General features: G+C 37.5%; 1 protein-coding gene, 1 long non-coding RNA gene and 1 pseudogene across 5 annotated transcripts; 2 read left to right on the forward strand and 1 right to left on the reverse strand.

Annotated features, from left to right (window-relative positions):
* The first annotated feature begins 2571 nt into the window (after positions 1-2571).
* On the forward strand, positions 2572-7043 carry LOC133721998 (uncharacterized). Of its 2 annotated transcripts, XR_009852418.1 has the most exons (5): positions 2572-5700; positions 5854-5916; positions 6106-6230; positions 6279-6572; positions 6682-7043. It is a non-coding gene; the product is annotated as an uncharacterized LOC133721998 (long non-coding RNA). The 2 variants fall into 2 exon arrangements; XR_009852417.1 differs by lacking the exon at positions 6279-6572 and having other exon boundaries at positions 5519-5700.
* A 613-nt stretch (positions 7044-7656) lies between these two features.
* LOC133723128 (ornithine decarboxylase-like) lies at positions 7657-9327 on the forward strand (annotated as a pseudogene).
* A 692-nt stretch (positions 9328-10019) lies between these two features.
* LOC133723632 (G-type lectin S-receptor-like serine/threonine-protein kinase RKS1) lies at positions 10020-12405 on the reverse strand. 3 transcript variants are annotated; one of them, XR_009853158.1, is made up of 6 exons: positions 12085-12405; positions 11551-11658; positions 11003-11028; positions 10742-10881; positions 10508-10645; positions 10020-10287 (listed from the first exon to the last, which is right to left on the reverse strand). XR_009853158.1 is itself a non-coding variant. In XM_062150522.1 (5 exons), the coding sequence occupies exons 1-5, from the start codon at positions 12200-12202 to the stop codon at positions 10264-10266; spliced, it is 528 nt and encodes a 175-aa protein (XP_062006506.1). In that variant the 5' UTR covers positions 12203-12405; the 3' UTR covers positions 10022-10263. The 3 variants fall into 3 exon arrangements, 1 of the variants encoding a protein (XP_062006506.1); XR_009853157.1 differs by having other exon boundaries at positions 11003-11144; XM_062150522.1 differs by lacking the exon at positions 11003-11028 and having other exon boundaries at positions 10022-10287.
* Positions 12406-13479: the final 1074 nt, after the last annotated feature.

Below are 13479 nucleotides of genomic sequence, written 5' to 3' on the forward strand. Positions count from 1 at the left end.
TATTAAATTGTTGAATAATTATTCACGGAATATAATTGTGTACAGGACGACGTACCGAGCTATTGCTCGATGACGGAACACAAATGCGTGATCGTCGGAATAGTACTGTGAGTGGACTTTTATTTTTAAATATTGATGCATGCATTTATTTTCTTAAATAATGCTCTAGTTTTATTCATATTACATTTTGAGCAAATGAATTAATTTTCGGAATTTGATTTCGATTTATATCGTGGTTTTGCTTTCAATAATGAGTTCAAAGGTTGGTTATGATTTATAATGTTATTTGACGAATTACTTATTTCTAAGGTAATTTACGGAATTAAGTATATTTCTAATCGCCGATTTAAGCTCCTGGAAGATTTTCAAGATGAGTTTCGATGGAGTTGGATTTTTCTCATTTATTTTTCGACTTTCGGTTTTGGCATTGGGAGTGCCTAATTAATGATTTTGGATTTGGTTTGTTTCTTGGAAATATTGAGAGATTTTTGTTGGAAATGGGATTTGCTTTTACTAATTTCCGGTTTTGGTTACGGATTTGAGAATATTTTGGCGTGTGGGACACGCCGTCGATTTATTATTATTTCTCACTTATTTATTTTGAGTTTGAGAGTAATCTTGGCGTGCGGGGTCACGTCGTTGAATACATTGATTTTATCTCGTGAGATATATGGGGAATCTTTATGGATTTACTGGTTTTCGATTGTTTTTCCTCACCATACTCGGGTCATGTGATTAGGTCTCCTCCTCACTTACTTTGTGTTTGTGAGTGGCAGTTGAGGTAGCTTATTCTCCTCCTCACGTGGGTGGCAGTCGAGGTAATGTTCTCCTCCTCGCACAATCTATGTGTGAGTGGAAGTAGAGGTTATTAGTTCTCCTCCTCGCACAATCTATGTGTGAGTGGCAGTCGAGGGTAGGTAGAGCCTGAGAGGCTCCATTCCCGTATGGTGAACTCTCTTCCCCATATCCTTTTATTGTTGTTTTTTGACTAGCGGGGCTAGTCCGTTTTCCGTTAACCAGTGGGGCTGGTCCTATTTCTCAAGCATCGGAATTTAAATTCTTCTGGGTGGTTATTTGTGACTAGCCCATTTCTTGAGAAGAGCTTCTTGTGAATTGTTTTCTAAATCGTTGCATGCATCGAGAGTTTTAAGGAAATAAATGTGGGAAAGTATAAAAATCCATTTGGTTTAAAAAAATTGTTTATTTTGTCCACTCACGCTAACGTATTTTATGTACTTTCCCCTGGGCCCTTCGGTTTCAAATGCCCAGTTTGCAGGCGAATTGGTTGAGGTTGGGCGTACACGGAGTCGAGGCATAGTCATCAGCATGGCTTTCGCATCTGCCTTTGAATTAGGTTTTCCTCTTATACATTTCTGTTAGAATTGCTCTGATTACCTATGGGATTTATGCTACTCGAGTTGAGATGTGTGTTTTGTGAATTGGAGACTGATGTTGATTTGGGGAGCAGGGTGGCTCCAGAAGTATAAGGATGATTTGATTTAGAAGTGTAAATGCTTTCTACAGGTTTTGGGTAGCCCATTTTAGGAAAAGTTCTGCCAAATTTTTGGTAGAATTTCTTCTAAGGTGGGCCCCGCAGGGCCACTTCGGATTTCAGGGTGAAATCCGGGGTGGGTCCTGTCTTTTCTTATCTGGGCGTGTTGCTTTTAATTCGAATTAGGAGGTTTCTCTATCTGGGTCTTTGATTTTGAAGCAGGAGTTAGATTTTCCCATTGTTTCTCTCTCTCTCTCTCTCTCTCTCTACGAGACAAATTGTGGTGTAGCTGTGGCTATTGCAAATTGTGTTAAAGTTCAGGGATTTTTCCTTGTTTTTGGTCCTGGTTGAGTTTCATGGTTGTAGGTGATCAGTGCCTTTTTATCTTTCGTTTGTTGATATAGTTCCTGTTTGTACTTGTGGACAGGCCTAGTTGAGAGAGGTGACATTGCAGGAGGAAAATGCTGCATATGAAAAGGCTATATCAAACTGTGAAAGTAAAATACAGGAGAATATTGAGGAAGCGGAGTTACTTAGGAGGAAGTTAGAGGTGATATTTATGGTCCTACAGCTTATATTTGTAACTCAGCCAATATTTAGTCATGTGAAAAGTTCCCATGAGGCTTGGAACTGTGTATCTGATTGGTGTGCCTTCTTCTAGTGATTGTAATTTGTAATTCAGAAGTTTAGACTTGAAAAGAAATATGTCTTATAATGCTGAGGATATGCGTTGTAGTTAAGTTTTAAGCCAATTTGTTGAAATTGATGAATATTGTTATCAGGAATTGGAGGACACTGAAAAGAATTTGAGAGATGAGCTGGAAAATGCACAAACAGCATTGGATACCAGTCGATCTCGCGGAACAGATGAAGCTGTTGGCAACTCCAAAACATCAGTTGAAACTGGAGATGACATGGAATCATCAAAGAAAGCTATACTAGACAAGTTAGAGGAGAGGAACAGAGAATTGGTTCGTTGCTCGCTCTTTCTTTTGATCTTAAAATTTTCTCACATCTTGTTCTTTTTTCAGAGTGCGTGTGCACCTGTGTTATCTTATTTTGGTGGCTGAGAACACTACAAAAAAGAATTCAATTGGCTTCACTTTTTTGCGTCGGCGTGTAATAGCCGTCGCGAATGATAGATATTTTGCTTCGGCAAAACAACCCCGTCGCAAAAACAACAATCGGATACGACGGCAAAACATCCCCGTCGCGATAATACCAATTGTTTGCTACTGCATAACTACGCCGTCGCATATTCTGATATGAATTGCTACCACCAATGTGCCGTCGCGTGTACTTAGTTCTAAACTCTATGTTAGAGGGCAAAAGAGAATTAAACTTTGAAAAATTTCTCTTTGGGTCAGCCTCTCTTCCGCTCTCAACCCGCTTCTCTTGTGCATCAGATCAATTAGAAACTAGTGTGGCGTTTGGGTATTCAGAATACCAAAGTCCCAAATACATGCATCTTGTCTCTGGGTCAGATCGGCTATAACCTAGATCTCGTCATTTCAATATAATCCATCACAGATCTGGTATTTCTTTCTTCTCCAGATTCTCCGCTCTATCTAAGCTAGATTTGATATAGAGAGCTTCTTTTTGGAGAGTGAGAAACAGAGACAAGAGATGGGTTCTGGTTCGAAATTGGAAGGCACATAAGCGCGCCGATACGGCAAGACCCGTAAGAAGTCTTGAGTGTTTCTTGGGATTCAAAGTCATTCAACTGATAAGGAAATTAAAAAGGCGTATCGGAAACTCCGTCTCAAGTAAGTTCAATTTCCGATTCGAAATCCACCCATTTCATTGTTTTAGATTATCTTGTTTGCTTTTGTGTAATTTCTTGTTGGGTTATGCTGCTAGTTAGTATATGAGGATAGTATTGCAGCAATAGAGATTGATTCTGTGAATTTCAGGCGCCGCCATTGTTTCTCCTCTCTCGAACTCGTACTACTCGCTTCCTTCTCTCTTATATATGTATCTATTGTCTGCATATATGCAATTTGCAATGCTTGATTTGATTTTTAGGAAGGAAAAAATATTTTCAGGAAGTGGGTTTTGCGATTCATGTGGTTTTTCTTGTTTTGGTTAAGCATATTGGGATTAATGATTGTAGTTCTGTGGATTTGAGCAAGTGCTTTTGAGTTTTGGCTTTTGATTGTGGGATTTGTTGGAATAGAGATTGATTCTGTGTTAATTTTTGCAAAGGGATTCTGGGTTTTGTTAGTTTGAGTGAGATATTTTGTGTTTGACTACCTGAGGATCTTTGTCAGTTCTTTCGTTTCCAGTATAATAACTATATGATTGTTCAGCAACCGCCATAACCTTCCCTTGTGAAAATGAGCAAACAGAAGTCAAAATTATGAATGGGGGAAGAAATATGAAAGGAAAAGAAAAGGGAAAAGAGGCATATTGATCGGTTTCTATAACCATAATTATAATGCAGCAATACTTCTTGCCAGGAAATATGCTCTTGATTGCAATGTGAGTGTTTTCTGCCACTTAATATCAACTTTCCCTTGCCCTAGTGAAGTTGAATCCCTTAATACGAAGTTTGATGTAGAAATATTCAAATGACAGTTCATGATTGCTGGACCAGATGACAGAGTATAGAGCCGGCTGAGTTTTGCAAATGTGTGTACAATCAAGTCTTACAACTTGAGTGTGTATTTGTGTACGTGTATGTGTGACTGCATGTGTGTATTTGTTTGTCATGAATCATGATGAGAGTAAAATGTATGTTATAGTAATTAATTGGGTGCCTACTAATCTGGGTTGCATCATTTAGGCAGTGTTTTTGTTTGCCTAATTAGCATCGGATTGTAACAAGTCTCTTTCTCTATTCTTTGTTTTGTTGATAAGAGGTTGTAACGAGTTTTCAATTCATTATTAATTGGTTCTTTGTGGCTGAAAAAATAGTAGCAAGTATTTAAAAAAAAAAAATCCCAGCCTTTAATAGACTGAAGCTTAAAGACCATTAAAAAAAAAAAATTGAAAATGGGTAAATGGGTGGGTATGGGTTTACCCGTTTAAAAATGGGTTGGGTAAATACCCGTACCCGCGAATGCTATTTGAAACACTGCAGGACACTAAATCAGTAATGCTTTACAATATGTTCAGATTACAATAGTTAAGTTTCTTCATATGGAAAATCAATTGAAGAAGGCAAGAGTTTTGGTGATGCTTTTGAAATGCAAGTACATTGACCCTCTTTCATTTCGTTGATGTCTTGTGGGGGATCAAGAAGTTTCTGAATGCAGGATCAGAAGCCCTCTAAAGGAAGAATACCAAAATCGTTGATGATTTCTTGTATAAGTTAATCCACACAAAAATTGAGCAAATGAAGAAAAAGGATTAACTCTTCTGAGACTCTGAGCTCGTGACAATACTAGTTACAAGTTTCAGATTTTGCAGGTTCAAATCTATGTTGATCCATTTTGGATATGAAAAAGATTTCTCAAAATTGGTTCTGAAGCCACCCTTATCAATTTTGCATTACTTTGCTGTCATTCTTACTGTGTGTCTGTGTTTATGAGAGTGAGAACGAGATCATTTCCTCTGATACTTGGTATCAAATCATCATCTCATAATATGAATATTATTTTGAATGGAGCCATGTGGTCCATCAGATATTTGTGGCAACATGTATTGGGGATTGTCTTGCATGATGTTTCTCTTCTCTCTACCTTCTAATCCTATGTCTGCTACATGTTTCATAGAATGACAAGGAGGACATACTGTCACGGTTTCTATTGGAGAGTGAGAAGAATCCGGAGGAGATGAATGATAAATATCTAAGCGAAATAATTATGAACTTCATGATTTCTGGGAAAGATACCAATGCAAATTCACTCTTATGGTTCTTCTACATGCTCAGCAAGAACCCTCTAACATAATTTATTATTGTTCGAACAAGCTTCTAGTGCTTGCCTTCTTTCGTGCCCCTTTCAGATTTGATTGTGCTTTGGAATATTGGGACATTTGGTTTAAATTTCAGTTGGCATTCTTCTGTCATCTCTCTGACCTTGTTTTTGTGTCAATGATGCAAGAGTCCATTCCTTCAACTTTCTTGGTTTGGATATCAAGTGAACTGGCCCATCAGCTTTGTTTTGACTCCTGGTGCATTGAAAATATATGCCGAGATATTCAGTTTTTTGATACTAGTGAAACTGGCTTTGTTTTCATTGACTGATGTGTGGCGCCAATTGAAGGTGTGGATTTTTTTAGTTGATTTTTTATTTATTTTTCAGGTAGAGTGCTTGTTAGAGTTCCTTTTCAATATGTTTTTCTGGGTGTTGGCATTAAGACTGCATAAATCCTATTCTCTGAGATGCGTTTGATTGAATTCCTATTCTCTGTGGCAGGGTTGATGAAATAAAAATCACTAATGCTTTACAATATGCAGCTAGTATTGAGTACGTTATAAGGTGAGCAGCAATGACCATGATATCTTCTGTTAATGGTGTTTATTTGAGAAGAATCCAGTTTGTTTATGAATCAAAAGAGGTGTATGAAAGAGAATCCAGTTCGTATCCAGTTACTTATATTTGACAATGCTCTAGTAATTTTGAGTTTTTTGTTCATTCAAATATTAATTCTTCTTTTTGTCATTGCAGGTGGAGTACCAATATTAGTCTTTGGTCAAACTGGGGTTGCATAAGCTGATTCTCCAAATGAGGCCCTTCCTCTTAATTGCAGACCTAATACTGGTGCTGCGCAGCTGACCAAAGATAAATTCAAGGTAGAAACCAAACATTGACTGTGTTTTTCATTACCAAACGCTGTGTAGACTCTGATAAATATAAAGATGTGCACACATGAAGAGGTGAGGTATGAAATGATAATCCACCAAGCAAAGCTGTAGTTTCTAGTGTAGTTCTCTACTCTCTGAGATCGTAGTCCCACTTTCACTTTCTCCTATCCCTATTCTACTTTCACAAGGCTTTCTCTATCACCATTGTCATGCTCTTCAAATAGTTCCTTGACTTTCGCAAAGACATCTCTGCAAATTCTTTGAGTTTTGAAATCTCTCACGACCTGAAGAAACCTTTCATATATGTCTCTTTGGTCAGAAAACTAAAGGGTAAGAGTGTGTCAGTTTAGGACCTAAAGGAGGGTAATGAAATTGAGGTTCTTTTCTTTCTTAAGGTCAGTGATCAGCTTACTATTTTATCTGTTTTTTCGTGTACCAGTTTCATCTCAGCAGAGAAATTGAAGCTTCAGATGTGTTCACTTGAGGTTGTCATTAGCTGGGATGAGCGAGAGTAAGATAGGAGAAAGAAGTTGTGCATTTTTTGTATTTTGAACAATGACAAAGATGTATGAATCATTTTTTGTACCAGTTTCATCTCAGCAGAGAAATTGAAGCTTCAGATGTGTTCACTTGAGGTTGTCATTAGCTGGGATGAGCGAGAGTAAGATAGGAGAAAGAAGTTGTGCATTTTTTGTATTTTGAACAATGACAAAGATGTATGAATCATTGAATAACAATATTGTGAAAGAGTATACAAGCTTCTCATTTGTATTTTTGCACAGAATGTGATTTGTATGGGTTTTGCAATTTTTTTTTTTTATTGGTGATTCATATTTTGCGACGGCATTGTTTCCGACGCAGATGACCTTCAGCGACGGCAAAAAATTTCATTGCGGTAGGTGGCGTCGCTATAGCTCTTTGCGACGGCAAAGTTGCCGTCGCCATAATTCATGCGATGGCGTAATTGCCGTCGCAAATAGCAATGGCGACGCCCTCAACGACAACGGCGATTTTGCCGTCGTCTAGCCGTCGCCGTTGGTCTTTCGCGACGGTAATTTGGCTTTTCGCGACGGCATTGCGCCGTGGCTATTTGAATTTTTTTTTGTAGTGGAAGTTAACAGAGGTGGGTGAGCTCGGGCTTCTTCTCACATGAAAACAGAGGTGGGTTTCGTGGAGCCGGAAGAAGGAAGAAGAAAGAGATAAAAACGAAGGAAAAAAAAATTATTAAAAAAAAAAAAAGAACTGAGGGTATAATGGACATTTTGGTGTCAAAAATTGACGTCGTGTACTGATAGTGGGGCGAGTTTCAGATTTCGTGTACCGAAATGTTTGGTTTGGAACTTTATGAGAATTATTAGTAGCCTTTACTTGGTGTACTGTTTGTGAAATTTTCCCTTAATTAAATAGCACCAGCATGGAGTCCTGGAATGTAAAGAGCCTTGAAGCCCTACCAAGTGCACCAGATCAGGTCGTGACCAATAACAGGCTGGGTGATGATGAATATTTCATTCAGAAAATCATTTCGACGATCAAGAAACTGCAGCCAAGTGAGGCAGCATTTTACGTGCTGGATTTGGGTCTTGTAAGCAACCTCATGGACACATGGAAACGTAACCTTCCAGTGGTCCAACCTTTCTACGTCGTCAAGTGCAACCCACACCCGAATCTCCTCGCCACTTTGGTGGCTCAAGGTTCAAGTTTCGACTGTGCAAGTCCCTCTGAGATTGAGTCCATTTTAGCTCTCGGAGTTTCTCCGGATCACATCATCTATACTAATCCCTGCAAAGCTAGCTCTCACATCAAGTACGCTGCTGAAGTTGGCGTCAACCTAACCACCTATGACTCGGTAGGTGAGATTGAAAAGATCCGAAAATGGCACCCGAAATGATCCGCATCAAAGCTCCCGACGAGAGTGGGTGCAGCTTCCCACTGGGTTCCAAGTTCGGAGCTCTCCCTGAAGCAATGACTAAAATATCGAGTTTCGAAGAAATATCGATGGTCCCGAAAACGGAAATTTTGAGGATATATCGATTTCAATAAAAAATCAAGAAAAATGATGGAAATTTGAAGAAAAATATGGAAATTTTAAGTGAAACTTTTGGATATGTTTGTTTTATCAGTTGTCTACTATATATGAAAAGAAAACCTTGAATAAACATTGTTATATATAGTAATTAGTAACATTGTTATTAAGTATTGATATGCAATTAGGTATGCAAATAAAGTCAATTAAGTAAATTAAGGAATGTATTAAGATACCAAATATTAAAAGTAGTAAATGTCAATTAATTAGAACAATAAAATAAACAATAAGAACTAAATGGTTAGGTTAATAATATTAACTTATTACTTACCAAAATTATAGAGTGAAGAAGTAGTAAAAGAAAGAAGAAAGAAACTTTGTTCTTTCGGTGCAAGGAATGAGTGGAACCCTAAACCCTATTTATAGAAGTTCAAAATTGAAATGTTGTTGTAAATTTTTTGAAAATTTGGTAAATAAAATTCAAAATGTAATAGATTGTTCTATGTTAGTTATTGATTGGACATGTACCTAAGTTTTCAGATTCGTATGCTAATTGAATATATATTAGAATGGTGCAAAAATAACATGAGTGTATGTGCAGCAGAGTTGGCCAAAGATCTCAAAGAGCAATGGAGTGACGGAAGATTCCAGAAAAATACCCAAAATATCGCCGAAGAGCCAGGTCGGTTTTTTGCAGAGACCGCTTTCACGCTTGTCACCAACATCATCGGGAAGCGTGTGAGAGGGGATGACAGACAATACTGGATCAACGAAGGGTTTTATGGGTCCATGATGCTTGCGGATCCTAAAACCCTACTTGAATCATGCATTGCTCTAAAATGCATGTCCAATAACAGTGATGGCATCGAGAAGAATCCAGTCTTGATGGTATGTGGCAAAGCTACTGGCGGTGCTCGCACTTACAGTTCGACTGTGTTTGTTCCGACGTGTGATTCGGCTGACAAGGTGTTGGAGGGTGACCAGTTATCAGAACTAGAGGTGAATAATTTGCTGGTGTTTCGCAACATGGGTGCTTATACGTCGGCGTGTAGCAGCCACTAGCTTCAATGATTTTGGCTCCCCCAAGATCACCCATCTTACTAATTAACTCATGATGATGCAGTTTGCACTTTGCAGTAATAATCATCCCGTGCTCAAACTATTTCTCACATTAGCAACCCATTGCCATGTTGTGATAGCACATATCCATTTCTTTTTATCAGACATATATAATAGTTGGCTGCGTCCTACGTACGTTCCAGCGCTTGCTGTTGTATTCACTACTAGCAAAACAACAATTACCCACGGATTTTAATCTGTGGGTAATAAGACTTTCACACACGGATTTCAGTGTGTGATAGCTTTTACACACAGTACACGCACAGATTGGTGTTACCGTGCGGTTTGGAGGGGGGGTAATGCTCATCTCACACGGATTATGTTGTCCGTGTGAAATACTTATGTGGGCCCCGCTATAATTCCATAAATATAAATTACCGGAATGGATCGGAATCCGTGTGAACAACTCTATTTCACACGGATTTCTGTATCAAATGTATAAACTCTATTTCACACGGATTACTGTGCGGGATACAACTCACACTGATTTCTGTATCAAAACCTATAACCTTATTGACACGGATATCCGTGTGAGATTCCTATACCCTAACTCTCACTGATTTCTGTGTGTAAAAGTATCATCATGTTAAAAAAAAATAATTATGCTAATTCTGCTAAAAGTGACATAATAATACTTTTATTTCTCTATAATAAATATACTTCAGATATTTACAATAAAGTGAACAAATCCACAACTCAATCAAAAATATTAAAACTTTACATTCATAGCAAGATGTTCTTTACATTCCAAGCAAAATACATTTCAAACCAAAGTAAATTCTTGGATTACAAAAAACAAGGCTGCCTTCCAAAATACATTGTTGTTGAAGGTGCAATATCACTAAGATTTTCCCCCTTGTCCAAGAATAGTTCACAACATTAAGAGAGTAAGAGCAAATGAAACTGCATCGAAGACAATTAACGTGTGAACTTGGGAACCAAATAAAAGTTTAAAGTCAACTACCATTAAAACATCATGTATATAAACTTTGAGATCATTTTCTTGGAACCGTATTTGAAGTTAAAAAGTTATTCCAATCTATATAACGAGTAACTACAAGTGACAAAAATAATATACCTGTCAAAATTATGTAAATGGAAACCAGAAAGAAACAAAACATACCTTGTGAAGAAGCTTTACAAGATTGCGGTGCTGAAGTTTTGCAATCAGTATCACTTCATTTTTGAACTCTTTCATTCCTTGTCCAGAACTTCTTGAGAGCCGCTTCACTGCAATTTCTTTTCCATCTAGTAGTGTACCCTGAAGATTATTCACATTTGCATTAAGATTAGTTGTTGTTTTCTCAACATAGATGCTTAACTTGTATGATTCTTCTGTTAGCAGAGTACATATTACCTCGTACACAGATTCAAAACCACCTTCTCCAAGTTTATTATTAATTGAAAATTTATTGGTAGCAGTCTCTATTGTTGACAAGTCGAACAATGGTAGCTCCAGGTCTTCATCCTTCTGCTCTTCAATGTTGTTTTGAGTACCTTATATGATCATTAACAAGCAATAAAAGTTACATACGTTTTGCTCTATATTGTTTGACCTTCTCCATCACATGCAGCAACTCTTCTTCAAAAGAATGACAGATCTAGTAGATCATCTAACCTTTGAAACTTTTCCTGTGTCTGAGTCTGAGAATGTAACAATAGCCAAATAAGACCCAAGGTTCAACTCAAGGACTCAGAGCCAGAGTAAGCTGTCAGATCTCATTGGATGCTTTCCTCATGCCTTAGTTTTTGCAACCGTTCTCATGTCAATAACATGCACATCAGATCAACAGATTAAACCAAATCAACTGATGAGATAAGTACTAAAACTTAGAGTAACAACTTTAAATCGATCAATATATCAACATATCAACATATCATATAGATAATCACTAAGATGGTATTGACAATCGCCAATGTAAGTTCAACAACAAATCAATTATACAAAGATGATCCTTGGGACATTAGACAGTATTGCAAGTCATACTAATCAATAGATCAACTCAAACAACAAATCAAGTTTAATTGAGTAACGAAATCAATCAACAAATCATACATAAACACATAAATAATCATTTACACAGTATCGTCAATCATCAAAAGCAAAAAATCAGTTATACATATTTGAAAAAAAAAAGCTGACAAGCACGCATGTCCTTAGCATACCTTTATCATCAGGATCTCCAGACCATTTCCCTGCAGTGTACTTAAACGTTCCTGCTTTTCCTTCGGCCCTTTTCCAGTCCGACAACACCCACCGGCTCTTCCACCCATCTTTTTCCACAACAAACAATTACCAATTACAACTCATCACAAACTCCGCAAAAAAGATAATCCATACTTACACACATAAAATTAAGTTTCTCGCTTAACTTAGTTACCTACTCAAAGTTAACAATTTCTTACTATACAAGCGCATATTGTAGGTTCATACATGCATACAACATATGATGTTTACTAACATTCCATTTTCCGGAAATCAAACGAAGGTGTATCACAGAGCTTGTTAAATCCGAACGATCACACGAAGCAACACAGTTAAAGAACAATCACAAACTCTAAATCACTACTTTAACAACTAAACTAAGCAAAGCAAGAACCAAATCTAAGCAATCTATAACTATCAAGAGCGATCTGAAATGGCACAAGATTGTAGACGGAGAAAGGCGTTTACTATTTTGACTTGCGAAACTCGCTTACCTTCAAATCGCTCTTCGAAGAAGATTTCGGAGACGGCGAGACGGAAGTGGAGGCATAGAAGAAGCGGAAGCAGAAGAAGAACAGATTCGAGAAGCATCATCTTTCGCAGCTCTCTCATTTCAGGAAACCAGTGCAGGAAGTAAGAGTTGACTTATTACAGTCAGGCGCATCAAACTCCATTTTCTTTTTCAAGTGGCCTCCACTATTCCTGAGTCTAAGTCTGAGAATGTAAAAATTGGGGGAGATATCAAATTGTTGTTGCCTACGACCGCTTCCAGACCTCTGATAAGGCTGAATCGATTTGGGGGAGAAGGACATCGATACGCTTCAGATTTGGACATGGATGGATATGCTTCAGATTTGGATCAATTTGCTGGTTATAAGGGGAATTTCCACGGAAATCCGTGTGAAATACATTTACCTTTAATTTGCTACTGATATCCGTGTGTATGTACCTCAGTAATCCACCGAAATCCGTGTGTAGTACTACTAAGGGAGGGAAATTGAATTTGTTCCAAAAAAGTGAGCGGGAAAAAATTTACCACGAAAATCCGTGTGAGATACATATATTTACCACTGATATCCGTGTGTATTTATCTCGGTAATATATAACTGTCATGTTTATTATTGTTTACACGGAATTCTGTCTCTATTCTATTTTTTTCACACGGAATTTAGTAGCTAATTTTTCTTTTCACACAGATATCTGTGTCTGCATTTTACACAGATATTCGTGTGTTGCTCATTTCACACAGAATTCTGTACTAAAAACTTATTGTAACGGAACTCTGTAGCTAATAGAGTTTTTCACACGGATTTCCGTGTTAACATTTCACACAGATATTCATGTGTTACTCATTACACACAGATGTCTGTACCAAAAACCGGTCAACCCTTTAAACGCTTCTACTTCCCTAAGGGGAGCCGACCCTTGAGGAGATAAAATTTCAGAAATTTTTACATTAGTTGATATAGCTTCTACCCATGAGAGCATGAGAGTTTACAGATCAAAAAAATAAGTTACGAGTGAGCGGTTATGAGCATATTAGTTTTATGTAGTATTTAATGTTTAGGGTTGACCTACTAGATCGAAACCCAAACGACGACGAAAATAGCTGAAATTTTGAACACAACCATTTATTCTTATCATGATAACATCCTACGGTCGATTTTGATAAAGTCTATTTCCTACACATTGTTGCTTATGGAATGTATACTTTTCATTATAACTAATAAACTAGTTAAACAACATTGGTAGGCACATAAGGATTTTGTTCGATCTAAACACTCGAAATTGGAAATCAATAAATTTGGCATTACCTGTCTATTTATAGCGTATTAATAGGTATTGTGTGAAAAAATTAACCCGATCCGCCGTTATTTTGACATGAAATA

Source organism: Rosa rugosa, chromosome 7, assembly GCF_958449725.1.
Source record: "Rosa rugosa chromosome 7, drRosRugo1.1, whole genome shotgun sequence".
NCBI classification, from domain to species: domain Eukaryota; kingdom Viridiplantae; phylum Streptophyta; class Magnoliopsida; order Rosales; family Rosaceae; genus Rosa; species Rosa rugosa.